The sequence below is a fragment of the Hippocampus zosterae genome, chromosome 2 (assembly GCF_025434085.1).
Source record: "Hippocampus zosterae strain Florida chromosome 2, ASM2543408v3, whole genome shotgun sequence".
NCBI lineage: Eukaryota > Metazoa > Chordata > Actinopteri > Syngnathiformes > Syngnathidae > Hippocampus > Hippocampus zosterae.
The window spans coordinates 29,769,163-29,784,867 of record NC_067452.1 but is presented as its reverse complement, the minus strand read 5'-3'; the positions used below and the strand labels follow the sequence as shown (position 1 = coordinate 29,784,867).

General features: G+C 42.3%; 2 protein-coding genes across 4 annotated transcripts in view; one reads left to right on the top strand and one right to left on the bottom strand.

Moving 5' to 3' along the window:
- Positions 1 to 15,705, top strand: part of pofut1 (protein O-fucosyltransferase 1) — a 404,965-nt gene that overhangs the window by 61,715 nt on the left and 327,545 nt on the right. The gene's annotated exons all lie outside the window — the stretch shown is intronic.
- plxna2 (plexin A2) overlaps positions 1 to 15,705 on the bottom strand; it is a 195,841-nt gene that overhangs the window by 40,648 nt on the left and 139,488 nt on the right. For all 3 annotated transcript variants that reach the window (XM_052059388.1, XM_052059387.1, XM_052059390.1), the window contains exons 8-15: positions 14,886 to 14,982; positions 12,030 to 12,144; positions 10,801 to 11,001; positions 9,359 to 9,455; positions 8,441 to 8,640; positions 2,754 to 2,905; positions 998 to 1,115; positions 771 to 907 (exon numbers count right to left, since the gene is read on the bottom strand). In XM_052059388.1, the coding sequence (XP_051915348.1) occupies positions 771 to 907; positions 998 to 1,115; positions 2,754 to 2,905; positions 8,441 to 8,640; positions 9,359 to 9,455; positions 10,801 to 11,001; positions 12,030 to 12,144; positions 14,886 to 14,982 (1,117 nt within the window). The remainder of the gene's footprint in view (positions 1 to 770; positions 908 to 997; positions 1,116 to 2,753; positions 2,906 to 8,440; positions 8,641 to 9,358; positions 9,456 to 10,800; positions 11,002 to 12,029; positions 12,145 to 14,885; positions 14,983 to 15,705) is intronic.

Here is a 15,705-nt window from a genome sequence, read left to right as displayed (position 1 = left end):
TGGGGGGAATGTGGGAGAATCCAGCAGAATGAATGTAAATGTAAAAGGTTTGAGAGTCGAAGCAAGCCCACAGGTGCACAATGTTTTCACAAGTAAGCTATTATTATCCAAGTGATGCAGTACTGTAGATCTGAAGGCCTTACTAACATTTATGCAGGAATGAGAGAAAGAGGAAAGTAGGAAATATTAGATTTCCGTTATGAGAAAGAATCCAAATTGAAAAAAAGAATCCGCAAATTAGTTTAAAATAATGGAACAAAAAATCCGCAGGTGCGAAACCGCGAGAATGCCAGAGTCGACTGTAATATGTTCAATGAATTCGCAGGGTTCGATGCATGCTGTTGTCATTTATGAATTAAATATGATGTATTCCTCCACACGTGTCCGTGGAGCTCAGAATCTGGCTGAAAGCACCTCGATCAAATTCACAAACATCGCGTTACACTCGCAGTGCCAAGAGTTGAAAGTGGTCCCAGCAGGCGGAAAGGTTATTTGACTTTCTGCCACCAAACTAGAAAGTTGCACTGGACTCATGACATGGTGCAGAGAGATGACCCGTATTCCTAAACAAGCGCAGCGGTGCTTGAGTCGGTGCGACTGCACTGTCTACGAATATAGCGACCATCGTAAAGTTCACCTTAGGAGAAGAGCTGATGCCATGCATGATGATGGTCAAATTCCGAAGTGTCGTGTGACTTTTATGAGAGATCGTAAAAGAATCAAACACAAACATACAAACCAAAGCCAAACTAAATCCTTCCGGCCCTCACCTGAAGAACTCACACGACTGGTTTCCAAACAGAACGTTAACGCTACTGCCAGCACCAAGGTTTTCTCCGATGATCGTAACTTTGGTGCCGCCGGACTCTGGACCTCTGCTGGGTGACAAGCCTGTGATTGTGGGTGTCTACAAAATACAAAATATGGAGATTAGTCAAGGAGAAATGGTGAATGATGGCTGGGTTGCTGTATTCTGTAGTTTTAAAGTACAGTATACCACAAAGGAGTAGAGTTGATTAGATCGAGTTCTGAGTTCAGGTCGGCACTCGCTGACACAAAGCTGCACTGGACCAGGTTGACTGCCTGCAGGGGCAGCATCCATCTCGCACACAATTCTGCAAAAAAAGAAACACAAAATATCAAATAAAGGTGATCAATAAAAAAAATGCAACAGTAGCAGCGTAACAACTTTTAGCTTTGCTACACCAATCAGTCACGAATGACCAAATGGACAGGGCGGTCCAATGAAATGTTACCACTTTTTCAACATACACAAGATTTTGAAATGAGAACCTAATTCCAAAATGTTATTTACATATTTTTAACAAAAACATCAAATGAACATTTGATACTAAATGTTTCCCACTTTCTTTTGTTTTCGACACAACCACACAAGTGCTCCGTGTTTTGTTGCAACACACTCAGGGTATCTAACTGACCATTTTTAGCAAGTGACAAAATGGCCGATCTCGGAGATGGCTTAAAGCTGGTGGATTTTGCTGCTTAATTTATATTCCACAAACTGAATATCAATCAGAACACTGTGTGCAGACTAGTGAAGACATACAGAATAGATTATTTTAAAGACATTTTTTACGAACTTCACTGCCCCATTTAAGTTGACCTATAAAAGCTTGTGCAGTACAGATTTTGCCATACAGTGTGATTTATAACTTATATTTCATGAAAAAAAATCCTCTTGTTGCTAAACCTCACTCTTAATTCATATAGATTACTACTATTATATTATTTCATTTAATTGTTTATTTGAAAGGGACAATGTACAATGAGGGGCGGCCCTGTAGTCCAGTGGTTAGCACGTCGGCTTCACAGTGGAGAGGTACCGGGTTCGATTCCAGCTCCGGCCTCCCTGTGTGGAGTTTGCATGTTCTCCCCGGGCCTGCGTGGGTTTTTTCCGGGTGCTCCGGTTTCCTACCACTTTCCAAAAACATGCATGGCAGGCAGATTGAACACTCTAAATTGTCCCTAGGTGTCAGTGTGAGCGTGGATGGTTGTTCGTCTATGTGTGCCCTGCGATTGGCTGGCAACCGATTCAGGGTGTCCCCCGCCTACTGCCCGGAGACGGCTGGGATGGGCTCCAGCACCCCCCGCGACCTGAGTGAGGATCAAGCGGTACGGAAGATGAATGAATGAATGAATGAATGAATGTACAATGATGGACACCGGTATAATTTACCGTGACATTATCCAAGTTATCATACAACTCATTTAAATTTGTAGACCCTGGTCTTATTGTGATTATATGATTATTCTTATCAAGACGTGATGAGGGCAGATTGAGTCCAAAAAGTGGAATGGAAACGGTTGCTTGATGACATTCTTGACAGCAGCAACAAAAATAAGCCAGTGAGCCGCAGTTTAATTCGTAAAGAGTTCAATCGGACGGACTTGAACATGATCTGTGCGCAGAGTAAGCCAATTAAGGAAGTAAACACGGGCATCTGCTTTGTGATCGTTGCTAACTGGATGAGTGACTGAGAGGTGGTGTGTCAGTGTACTTCACGTCGGGGAGCAGGGATGCCAGGGACAAAGAATTTACAAATCAGGCTCTGTAAAGGATGAATCTGAAGTCAACCTGTGTCACTGTTCCTTCACTATCTTCACTTTAGTGTATTTTGGCCTCGAACTGTCCACATACAAAGTGTTCATCTGTTGAACGTACTGCATGCACAGCAAGGTATGTTGTAAACAAAATGAGAAAACAATGTTGCAGTATAGCGTGAATGACTTACTGCTCAGCAATGATGTAGCCATCCTCCACGGGAGCACACCTTACTCCTGCCACTTCCACATTACCCACCACGTCCGAGAAGGCCAGACCGAGGTTGGTTCCATGGATGGTCACCCGTGTGCCTCCTTCGGGGGGACCAGCCACCGGGGTCACCTTTAGAGGGCATAAGGTAGCCAAAACTTACAAGCCATCACAAAAGCATGACGTTAGTCTCAGTTAAACGTGGTGTCGCCGCTCACCGAAATACTTTGAGAAGCAGTGACCTACAGTTACAGTTTAAGTTCTAAAATTTTGTTCCATGAAACTGTCTTCATTTCTTCCCAACATTCTGTTCTCTTCATTTTGTTGCGTTTCTCTTTGCTGCCCTGCCTTCGTTTTGGATGTGGATGTCACATTTGTTTCAGTCCACAAAGATTTCAGCCTCTGCATACTTTCATTTCAATCCAATCTGCCCGCAGCTTTCAGAATCGGTAATGCTGCCAGATGTAACATAAACTGCGGTGGATATGAAAACTTTACACACCCCTTATTCAAATGCCAGGTTTTTGCGATATAAGAAAATGAGACCAAGGTAAATAATGCCAAACTGTTTTCCACCAGAAGTGTGATCCACAAACAGGAAAATAAACAAACAGGAAGTAGATTAAAAATAGGGAGTGTGCACACCCCTCTTATAATTGGGAAGCACGACGTTGTCACCACCATTTTTCACTGTAGGTACGGTCATCTTTTGGTGTAGTGGAGAATCATGAACACTTCCATGTACCGGTTAACGTTTGTACAGAACTTTCAGGCTTCGACTAGACTTTGACTGCACCAATTACATATTTTAATTGAGTGCGAATTTGAGATTGTTTAGTTGGCGTCCATTGCAAAGGTCAAAGGGGAAAAAAAAATTTCCTTGGTGTTTTTATGTAAATTGACTCGAAATCAAACCGAAGAGAAGTTAGTGAGAGGTGTGCAGGGGAGTAGAGATGCTCGAGAAAAAAAATCAATCTGCAACCACCTGCCATGCAAACCAAGTCGACCCCCCCGCCCCAACAGCATTGTGTTGTACCCACTTCGAGGTCCGCAAAGCGACACTTGAAAACCCTCCCACCTGTTCTCACCAGGGTGGATCACGACGTCCCTGTGGGACAGCGGCATTGTAATCTTGATCCAATGGACATTAATTGCTCTGGATGCAAAGTAAGTATGTCACTGCGCTGCCTAAAGGGTCTGAGTATGTATAAATCTTTCAGGACCGTTTGGGCATTCAGAGTCTGTCGGGTGTGTGTGTGTGTGTGGGGGGGGGGGGGTTGGGGGGGTGGCATAATAGCTAAATATATCCCCGTCAAGAAATGGCAGCTATTTGAGTCGGCTTAAAAGAGTTACATAAGCAATAGGGGGAAGGAAAAAAAGATTGGCGTTATCACCAAATTGAGAGTAAACAGTAGACAGTGGTGGCAGAAGTTGAGTGGTATTATGGATGGATGCCATAACTCATTTGTTTTATCGTAAGCAATTTTGTCAAAAACTACAAAAGCTGACATTCACATCAAGTAGGCTATGTTGTAAAATCGCCACATTTTGAACGAATGGAGGCCCGACAGGTTGCATTATACTTGAATGGTTTTCAGGCCAAGTGGTTCGCAAACTAAATTGTCTGCTGTATGAATTGGGTGAGCATTTTGGACAAAAATAATTATTGTTGATCTGAGTCTCTGATCGATTCACTCCTTATTAAATCATACAATATCTAACAAGGAAGTTCATGTGTAATTGCATAGACAGTTGTAAGATGTGGAAAATAATGCCCTTTAGTATTTTCATTGCACTTCTCTAATCAGTCCCAAGTGGCAATGCAAACAAAACAACCAGCCAGTGGGAAACAATAGAACCTTGATTGAGGCCAACTAAGGCGAAGAAGGATAAAAACATCACCATTAAGATAAGAAAAATGTAGCGTTGTTGCAATGACTTGTCGAGACGTGTTTTTTTTTTTTGCAGAACCTCCGACCAACCCTTTGTCCAGCAGCTTTAATGTTTGACTTTTTCCAAGCCTTATCACAAACACACATGTCCACCCCCGCCACCCTTACCCCTCAATTCATATTGAGTACGGACACGCCACACTTTCTGTGTAATCCATTTAGGGAGCAGAACTGTTGCCTTGCCTCTATCGTCACACTGTCAATATAGGGTAATTCCCAGCAAACAGCCAATCAGCTTGCACATTGTAGGAACCGGCTGTGACTGTGAAGCTTTCTTCGTCTAGCTCACGCCAGCTTTAGGGGATCAAAACTCGGTCCACTTAACACGGCTACTTCCTTCGATACTTTGCAGATTTTGCCAGCTATCACAGCAGGGCTTAAGCTTGATGTGATGACCCAAACTGAACAACGAGCTGGTCCAATGTTCAGGGGAATGAAACTTCCAGGAAAGTAATTGGGCCAATTTGAGAAGATAATATGTTTGTTTGCGTCAAATAAAGGAAATAACGAGGTACAAAAAGGTGCTTAGAGATGTCCATTGGAGTGCTTCGGATGAACTAATGGTGGGGAAAGTTATTCTGAAATAGGCGAGACTAAACTAAATGCTGAGAGGGACCATCAATAACGCAGCACGCAATGGCCGACAGGATTATTGGGCTGACTGAGCTCCGTAAAAAATCTAAAAGAGAATCATGAATCAAATCAGGATGGTACTCACTTCAATTAATTCCCAATACAAAATTAAGGTTTATTGTATCTGCTCAAGCCAAAGCCAGGAAATCATCAAGCAACAGAATGCAGTTTGTGTTGTCCATTTGCTCTATTAGGTTAAAAATAACGCCTCTTGGGATTCGATCTCACTTCCCTGATCAATATGCCAATAAACTAATACAAGTGCTTTCATCTACAACGTGTTTTCTGGTGTACAGTGAAACCTCTAAGCGCTACAGTTTGGTAAACTGGTGGAAGGCTGCTAAAGAGAATTATAGTAAGGATCAATAATCTTAATCTATACAATATAACGACAGAAATGTTGTTGTTTACCGAGTCGCTTGGTAGACCCAAGCTTCAACTTTTATAGTCTACCGGCCCTTCCAGAATCAAAAGGGTGAGTTTCTTTTTTTTACTGACAGTCGCACTTTCCTTTCGTGTACTGTAAACACCATGTGAAGAAGTGAGAATATTTTGTCTTGCCTGAGGCAAAATTTGTATTCAGTGCAAGGCCGGCTCGCCTCTTTGCTGTAGCTGTAAAATGTAAAAAGTCGTCACAGGTTCGTCTTTGTTCAGCCCATCAAGCTTCATTTGATGTAGTTTCCCTGTGTGACTCACGGCATCCCCTTAATATTAATGGCCCGTGATGGGAGGTGCCATAGCACACAATGGAACATTCATTATTGAGAAGATCGCTTGTGGTGGGCACATCTACTAATGTGCTTGTATGTATACAAATGAGCTCAGTGTGAGGAGCTTTGGTGCATGCTATCCAAATCAAACATATTAATACATTCAGTACACCAGAGGGATGTCTGCCCCTTCAAGGAAAAAAAGGGGTAGGGTTGTCTGAAGCAATGAACTTGTGCTAGGAAGGTGTTTCAGAAGTGAAGAGAAAGTAGGCCAAAGGATGTTTTTGCAACGGTTGCAAAATTTGCTAAGAGCCACACAGCATTGTCTGCCATTGGTCAGGGAGTTATCTATGACACCTGGTTGTAATTTCTCTTGCTACGGGACAACATCTAACAATTTGTTCAGGGACAATGGCGGACCGCCGGTTGTTGGGATTTTTCAACAATGTCCATAGCAAATGGAAAAATAAATCAGCTGTTTCATGGTCAAAGTGCGATGAACTAGAGACATACAGAGAAGTACATAGTTTCTTCATTTCATCTTTGCTAAAGCTACCTCATAACACATTTGATATATCGATGTCAATCCGGTTGCATGAGCTCTTGATTCAGAAACAATCGGTATCTTTACAACATATTTCTATCCATGGACAAGTCCTGACTATCCATTCATTCATCCATCCATTTTCTCATCCGCTTTATCCTCACAAGGGTCATGGGGTGTTGGAGCCTATCCGAGCTGTCTTCGAGCAGTAGACGGGGGATACCCTGAACCGGTTGCCAGCCAATCGCAGGGCACACAGAGACAAACAACCAATCACGCTCACACTCACACTCACACTCACACCTTGGGACAATTTAGAGTGTTCCATTTACCTGCCATGCATGTTTTTGGAATGTGGGAAGAAACCGTAATACCCAGAGAAAACCCACGCAGGCACGGGGAGATGATGCAAACTTCACACACGGAGAGGCCGGAGCCGGAATTGAACCCTGCACCTCTGCACTGTGAGGCAGACATGCTAACTTGTAGACACCGTGTCGCCCGCGGACAGAATACGTTCAGTTAAATTCTGACAAACGGACCAAATAAACAGCAGGCCTATGCCTTTCTGATAAGCAAGATCCGCGAGCATTGAATGTTATTGAGCCTTTCAAAATGGGGTCTCAAACTCACAACCAGCGGGCCATTTGGGCGGCAAATAGCGGCCCTCTACATGACATCGAGGTTTAATGTTAGTCTGGTCCCCATCATTTTTGCTCGGTCGTTGCCCTGGTCATTTTCTGTTTATTTCTTATTTTTTCATCACTTATGGGCAACCATAGCTCGGGCTCATTATAGTTTTCAGCGAAAGGTCATTCTGAAGTTGCACCAAGTGAAGGGAAATGATAACCTGTTACCAAGTCGCGGTCATGCCTTTTTCAAAAACCTGCCGTGAAAAAAACATGGCCAATTTCAAGACAAACAGGAGACATCATGTTTTTTTGTTGTTTTTTTAGCACAAGGGCACCCCGACATATCTTGAATGTACAGAGAAAGTTGCAGTGCTCTAGAAATCAGATGTCATGACTCAGTTCGAGAGGTTGAGGAGTATGCATGATACCAGGGCGATGAGAGACCGGCTCAGCTCAGCAGTCTTTTTCCCATTCTGAAGAACTCTTCATGTTCTGAACTGTTAAAATAATTGACAAGGTAGGATTAATTGTAGTTTTTTTTTTAGGTTTGAAACTATTTTTGATGGAATATTTGACACCCAGACTCTATCTCCAGCGGCACCCACATACCGATAAATTGAATTTGAGACCCCTGCTTTAGAAGCACGAGTTAGTATTTGGACAAAACAGTTCAAGTGACCCATTTTCTTTTCTCCCCTGTGGCCCAACTTGCATTTGCAAGGTTCCATGAAAAAAAAAAACACACACAATCTCAACAATGCTCAAATCCGACTCAGGTCTTGGTGACATGAATAAAAATCCTACAGGAATGGAATGTTTGTTTATGTCGTTGCTGGTCAATGAAATGGCGATCGGTGATATAAACATCCAAAACAACAACACAACAGTAGTAGTCCAAACAAGTCCGGTGGTACTAAACACAGACCTTTAAAAAAAACCGCAAAAACAATGTGAAGCAAAATGGAGGTTTTGGACCTTTTGAAACCAAAATATATATGTGATTGTTTACTTCCATGTTGTCACTGCACAACATTGTCAGTACTGCATTTCGTCGCCCATATTTCGGATGAGTGTACATACACGTTGTCTCAAGTGTTGAGTAACTGTAAATATAGTGATATCGAATATGTGTCAACAGTACAGTAGATGAGAGACGTCACATTGGAATTTGGCATTAAAATGGGTAATGCACTGACCTCAGTGATGCGTGGGTTGGTGCACTTGACGTTTTTGCTGGAAAGGTTCAGCCAGCGCGTGGTGTAGGGGTTGATGGGAGGGCAGTGTCGACGCAGGGTGCACTTCCCCTCGCTGCTGCACCAGCCGCACTGGAACTTTCTGTTGGCCTTCAGACACACGCCGCAGCTGTCCCTCTGAGCGGCACACTTGTACAAGTGCACTGGGAGGTACAGAATAAGGCAGACACACATGTAAACACGTGCGGTGCGCACGGACTTTGTGAAACCTGGACAATTGCTTTGCAAAGTTTGGTGACATTTAGGGCGCGCGCACATTAGGCCAATTTTACAGTGACAGGCTGAAGCATAGTGAGCCTGCCCTTCTTTACCGGCAAGCACACACTCACACAGCAGTGCATTCATCAAGCCTGTTTGATTGAGTCATTTCACTTGATGATACACGACATTACATCCTAACATCATGGCTTATTTTGAGTGTTTCTATAATACAAATCGGATGACAGAAAAGTGTTCTAGTACTCGGGGAAAAAAAATCATATGTGAGCTACAAAAATAACTTTTTTTTGTGCAAAATAATAAAAATAAAGTAAGTGAGTAAAAGCTGTAATAATTTGACGGGAAAAAGTCGATAATAACCATAACAATTACGATTACATCATCAATCGGGATAATTTTAGGGGAAAGGAACGTTGAATAATGAAGTAACTTTAAGGAGTCAATGTCAAAATTCCTCACTAATATTATTTTATTTATTATTTTAATAGATATATTGTTCCATTTCATAATCTGATCAGTGATCAGGTATCACTTTTTAAAAATTTGCTTATCGACAATTAGCCACAAAAAACCCAAGTCCACTTCCTCCAATCATGTTGGGCCCCGGTAAATGTAGCATGCAGGCCTTTTGACTGAACTCACCCTGAATGTTCTCTGGGTTGTCAATAATGAAGTTGCCGTTCCACACCACAGAGAAATCCACGGGCAGCTCACTGATTTTCATCCCCTCGTACAAGTACTGCAAATAAGGAGAGTGCAAAAGAATGGTAGGATTTCAATGTGAGGTAGCTAAAAAAGACAAACTCGTACATGCACTTGCACAAGTATGTCATTCCATTGTTACCCCACAGTTACATCATTCCGTCGTTAGAGAGTTGCCAAAGTGAGAAAGCCAAAGAAATAGGTCAGCTGGGCGGTCACTTGAATCCCCCTCTGGCCTTGAAAGATGCTGTCCTGAAGTGCCCGTTATGTCCTTATTTCCAGTCTGACTTTCTTGTCAAGACTGGAAAAATCTGCGTCGGTGTGTGTGGGAATGGGAAATGTGGGGCATAAAATGTCTACGTCCATGGATTGGATCTCCGGGGGAATATAATGCATGACTGTCGGAATGGTGTAGTTTTTCCATGCTTAATTATGCACTCATATTAAAACAGGGCTTTTTCTCCATTCAATTGCGTGGTGATCGCTTCCAGTTAATTTTGTGCCATCCCCAGCCAGACCGGTTGATATCGCTTTGATGTCCCTCTGTGGCAGCTTGGTATTTTAACTGCATTTGCAGCATTGCGCCACTAGAGAGGCGCTATATCACTAGCAGCTCATCAGAAAGACTTGAAACAACGATCGAATAGTGTTTTTTTTTTCTCCCACATTTAGTGATGTTTAAATTCCTACATTATGGGTTTAGGTTGTCATGGTGTGTCACTGTATGGCAAGTGAGAAAGGACATATTACCGGTACATTCGTGTCGGCAATAAAAGAGCCCCTTGAACGGTTTAATACAATATTCATGGGAGCCACAAACTCTTTGGAAATTTAAAGTGAAGATACATTTTTTTTTCTTTGTCTTATAATTTCATTAGCAGACATGCTAGCCCATCCGCAATATTCTCTGTGGTTTTAATGTTAGCCAAGAAATCCGGCAAATAATATCATAAAATTGAGCTACAATGACCTCATGCAATCCCAAGCAATAATTGCATATTAGTTTTTGCTTGATGATATATCTCCAAAGACCAAGTGAAGGAGGCATCATCACAATTTGCTTTACTTTGCCACATCCAATACGGATGGAATGCTTAACTTCAAGTATGTTTCTTGTAAAAGAAAGTGAGCAAGTTGAATTGCCAGAATACAGGCACGTCATGGCACATGCTCAGGAACTTTGTTTTCTAGAGATCTATACTCTTCAACGAACCAAGGCGGTTCATTATAGTTTGCCACTGTACGATTTGAAAAGATAGAGCACATTCTAATGTGTCTTGTGTTCCCAGAAATAGCCCGACATTATAGTGTGGCGACACAATGGCAGACACCGCTGAATTCACCAACAGAAGAGGAGGACAACAATGGGAAAGCCAGCCTACCGAGCTGTTCTGGCACTGCACGCTGGAGCTGTTGAATCGGAGGGCGGTGACGCGGTGGCTGACCCCCTGGATGTGAAGGACGCATTCGTAGCCCCGCTGGCCAGACTGCGGCTGTGGCAGGTTCTTGGCTTTGAGGGTGATGGGCTTCACCTCCCCCGCCGGGATCAGAATCTCCTCGGAGCGCACCAGCTGTGGACAGTCCTGCAGGATGGAAACAAAAGAACGCTGGTGCCAACTCGTCTTCTAAATAATCATGCAGGGTACCACTGTGTATGGAGTGGGTTGGCATCATGCTGAGTTATGGACGGTAAATGGAACTGAGGTGGCAGGGTCCAAAGTAAGAACAATGGCTGACTAACGAGATACATTTGTGGTACTTAATGCTGATGCTTTATAGTCCAGACAGCTCCAACTAATATAATTGCGACAAATGTTTTTTTAAATGACTATACAACACATTACATACTGTATTATCTACTGTATTAATCATATTTTAAGAATAGACTAACAGAAAATCATAACCCTTTATTCGTCTCACATGAGGTACATACATGCTGTTAATTATTCAAATAAGTTGTCACCATAACTTGATCTATGCTGAAACAAATAATTTATTTCTATTATTCCCTATACGGAAAAATGTATCAAATCTGAACAAACTGAGATTGTTTTGACACAAACCTTTTATTTTTTTAATTACATTCTACACCAGGGGTGTCAAACTCATTTTGTTGCGGTTGTAGTTACGGTTTCCCTGAGAGGGTCATTATGACTGTGAATTTTGTAAAACCGTGTAAATGTTTAATCACCTCCACACATTACATATTCAGTGCACAACAAATTGGTGGTTAGATTTTTTAGAGTTTTGAAATCAGAAGTCAAGAATAATGGTGTGTTCAGCCATTGCTTGCGTTAATGTGATAAGCATAATATCATGCTTGCAAAATCTCTATGTTATGTGACAATTTAAAATTTTGGTTCAGATTTGAGCAATTTTCGTGGTAAAGTTGGCGTGCTTGATTTGCTCTCGCGGACCACATAAAATGATATGATGGGCCAGATCTGGCCCACGGGCCTTGAGTTTGAAACCTGTGCTCTACACTGATCAACCACAACATTTTTAACTCATACACAATCAAAAGATATCCAATGAAAAAGCAAAACAAGTAATACAAGTTAAATGCACAAATGTTCTTTTCCTGTGTGTGTTGTGTGTGATTCTCACCAACCTCGGAGGCGTTGACCCTTCCCTCCTGGAAAGAACAGCTGGACGGGTCATGGGTGCACAGGTTGCGGTACTTGCACCAGTGGCAGCGGAAGGCGCTGTTCACACATGACAGACACCTGCATGGGGGACACGCGCGCACACACGCAGAGTGAGAGGGGTAGAGTCCAAAGGAGGCAGGGTGGAATGGGGGGGGCAGCTTTGTCAAAGTTGGCCGACACTCGACAGAGGAAATGAGTTCTGATCCCAACTGAACACCTGCTGTTGTGTCCTTGTGCTTGGCACTGGACCTGATAGCCTCTGGGCCAAGTTCTCGCAGCATGCAATTTTATGCTGCTTTACATTTGAAAATGTACAGTGTGGTTAGTGTGAATGTATGGGGGCGTGTGTGTGTGATGATTGGGGGGTTGGGCCTGCTAAAAAGCATCTGTCATGACAAAAGAGGGTGGACGACACAGTATGGCGACGTCGAGCAATGGGGACAAATAAGACACTGGCACAGTTTGATCCTGCAATAACCATTAGCACAGCATTGTGGCTTATAAACAGCTGATGTGTGTGGATGTGTGTGATTGTCTCGCTGCAATACATACGATTGGTGTTCATATTGTGGGTGTGTACGAATGTGGAGTCGCACCTACTATGGAAGAGGAGCCGAACAAAGGCCGCGGTTAAGCGCGTGCCAAAATATCACTTTTTCACTCACACAACATTTTCAGTCCACAATGGTTTCGGTTTCTCTTTTAGACCATAAAAATCTGACTGCACTTGTCACAGTTCATGCAAACATTGGCCAGTCTAGAGGCCAATCAGCACTCACAATTTGAAAGAATATGACATGACATCAAAAAGTAAGAAATAAACAACACGAAGAATGTATAGACTAGAGAAAGTCGAGCTGTGAAATCGTATGGTTTTGCCAGATTAAAATTCAGTGTGTTTATTGTGCTTCTTGTTCCGAGCCTTCCAGCATGTACCGTATATCTGCTTAATACCTGCCAGGCTGCATTTAATGCAAGCACCCAAGTTATCAGCAAAAAAAGTACTTATCATGCAGCAGGCAGACCCTGTTTGTGTTGATCCCAGTTAATCTTTCAGACTATTTATATCGTAAAAAGCCTTGAAATCGTGGAGCCTCTCATCTATGCTGGCTTAATTTAACATAAAGTGTACTAATTGCAGTATCATGATTTCTGTTTTGAAAACACAAGGTCAAAACGGATTAGAGTGGAATTAGGTTAAGGTTAAAGGTTAAACATTTAACAGTCAGTTTCTGTGCTGGTTGACCTCCAATTTGTTTTCTACACAAATTCCCCACGGGAAATAATGACGATTGAATTCACTGTCATCATCTTCAAGATTTAAAAAAACATAACAATAATAAAATATCCAGGCTTAACTGTAATGACAAGGCTGTATTTTGTCACAGGTAAGTATGAAGATAGGTAAATCACTGTTTATAGTAAAAAGTAACAACACTCAAACTTTGATAACTAGTAGTGAATCGTCAGATTATGCTAGCGCCTCACTGAATGTGAGTCCGCCTACTTTACCACAACGTGTATATTCCTCTCCTTTCAACACCCCATGTTGAGGACACTCCTTCTTTTGGATTAAGCGTTGCACAAAAAGCAAAAGAAAATATGAATTTCCCAATTGTGTCTGACTTTGAGAGGCCTTATTCCAAAAGCTTTTGCTCGAATCCTAATTTGTTACACCTCAGGGCCATTTATATTCAACGTCCCATTGTAACACGATCCCATCTGAAACGCGCATCATGCAAGGAGTCTAAGAAAATGACACGTGTTTTAATGACAAGGCAATGTTTTTTAATCGCTTGCAACGACATTTACTACACTGTGCATTCAGGCACAGTGGATAAGAGTGTTGTTTTTACAGCTACGCATTGGCCGCTTGCTCTCCTCCTGGCGCTCAAAGTGAAATATTCATGGGTGCAAAAAGCATGGGAGGGATCTCTGACTGAGCCCACGGATGCAAAAGAAAAAGGCCGACTCCCCCTCAGGCTAGCAGAGAGCGCACAATGTGCGAGAGCGCCAGTTGGCATTCGATGGTGTGCGAGGCGGCACGTGCCCTTTTCTCGTTATGTGTGTGTTGAAGTGTGTACAAGTTTGTGTCATTGCTGATATGAAAGCTGGTAATTGCTTTTTCTGTCTCACTCAGACAAGGTTTTCATAGAGTCGAAAGATATATGGAGCTATAGGGTGAGCTCTGAGACGATGTGTGTTGCATGCGAACGGCACGACGGAGCCTCCCTTTGATTTAGCAGGAGACACAGTGACTCCAACATCCTGTTGTTTTTTTTTTTCATGTCGAGGCGGGTAAAGTGTTTTTGGATTCATCCGCATCTGTTAGCACGGCCGCTGTGAAACCACCCTAATCTCCCGCTCTCAAAATTAGTGACACTTCCAAATCAGCAAGTGCTTTGGATCTCACTCAAAACAGCATAAACTGCCACAGTCCAGTGAAGCCAGCCATCGTAAATGTGCTACACAGAGATCGTTTCAAACTAGAATGGCCTTCAGTGGAGCACGTTTCGTCTACACATCAAGGTCAAACAACAATGCTAAATAGCCAATGGTTCGTAAAGCGTATGCTAGCATAGCAGCTAGTGCAGTGTTGTTGTTGTCATTTTTCTACAAGTGTATATGACACAAAGTGTGGGGGTCCACTTTCACAGATTATCCAAGAAAAAACAGTCATCTGTAATGCTATGGAAATAAAATAAAATGAGTTCAGAAAACATTTCAGCAGGGAGGCGGAGGGGGGGGGGGCTCTTAAGGTATACAGTACATTCCTCGCATTGACCCAAAGTGGTTTTGTGGAGCTGAGAGTTACTTACAGTTGGTGGACACTGCAGTTGTAAAACTTGACCTCAGTGCTAATGAGCATCTGACCCGTCTCCTTTGAGTTCAGTCTGAGCTCAACACCCGACCAATCTGAGGGAGAAAATATACAAGAAGATGCTGAAGACAATTTAGTGTAAAATAACTTCCATTCATGTCACCGTCAAGCATATTGTACTTTCAGAAGTTTAGTAAGTGCCACTGATATTTTGCATGCTGTATGTATAAGTTGGCAACTGCTTGCTTTTTCAGAGGTGACTGTTTATTAGCCATCGAGGTGATCTGTTGGAATAGGTTCATTAAAGTTCATTCATATTATTGAGCGTGTTTTTATTTTGCACAATGTACTTTTTCATTTTTTTCAATCAATAGATCAATGGTGAAAATGTTTAAAAAGCGACAATGTCATGGCATTTCATTTCAAGTACCATTTAGACTGCTGTATACCGAAATTGCTACTTTGGATGTTATCCCACCTTAATCAGTACCCTTCTGATCTGGGTTAAAGTAGAGAAATTTCATGGAAGTATGTGTTGTGGATGTGGGAGTGGAAATCACCCACCCTGTCAGTCATTTTTTAAGACACTGTACCACTTGTGAATTTACGGGGTGTTTCAAAACAAATGATATATCCAAGTAATGACTCTACTTGAAATGAACAATGAAAAAAAAATTAAAAGAAAAACGTTTCATGTTGAAAATAACACATTCATTTATCAAAATTCCAACAACACATTGATGTGGATTTTTATAACTGAGTTCTCAAAGCTTCATAAATGTTTGTTGTGTGTGTTCTTTTTGGCTTTCCCGTTTTGA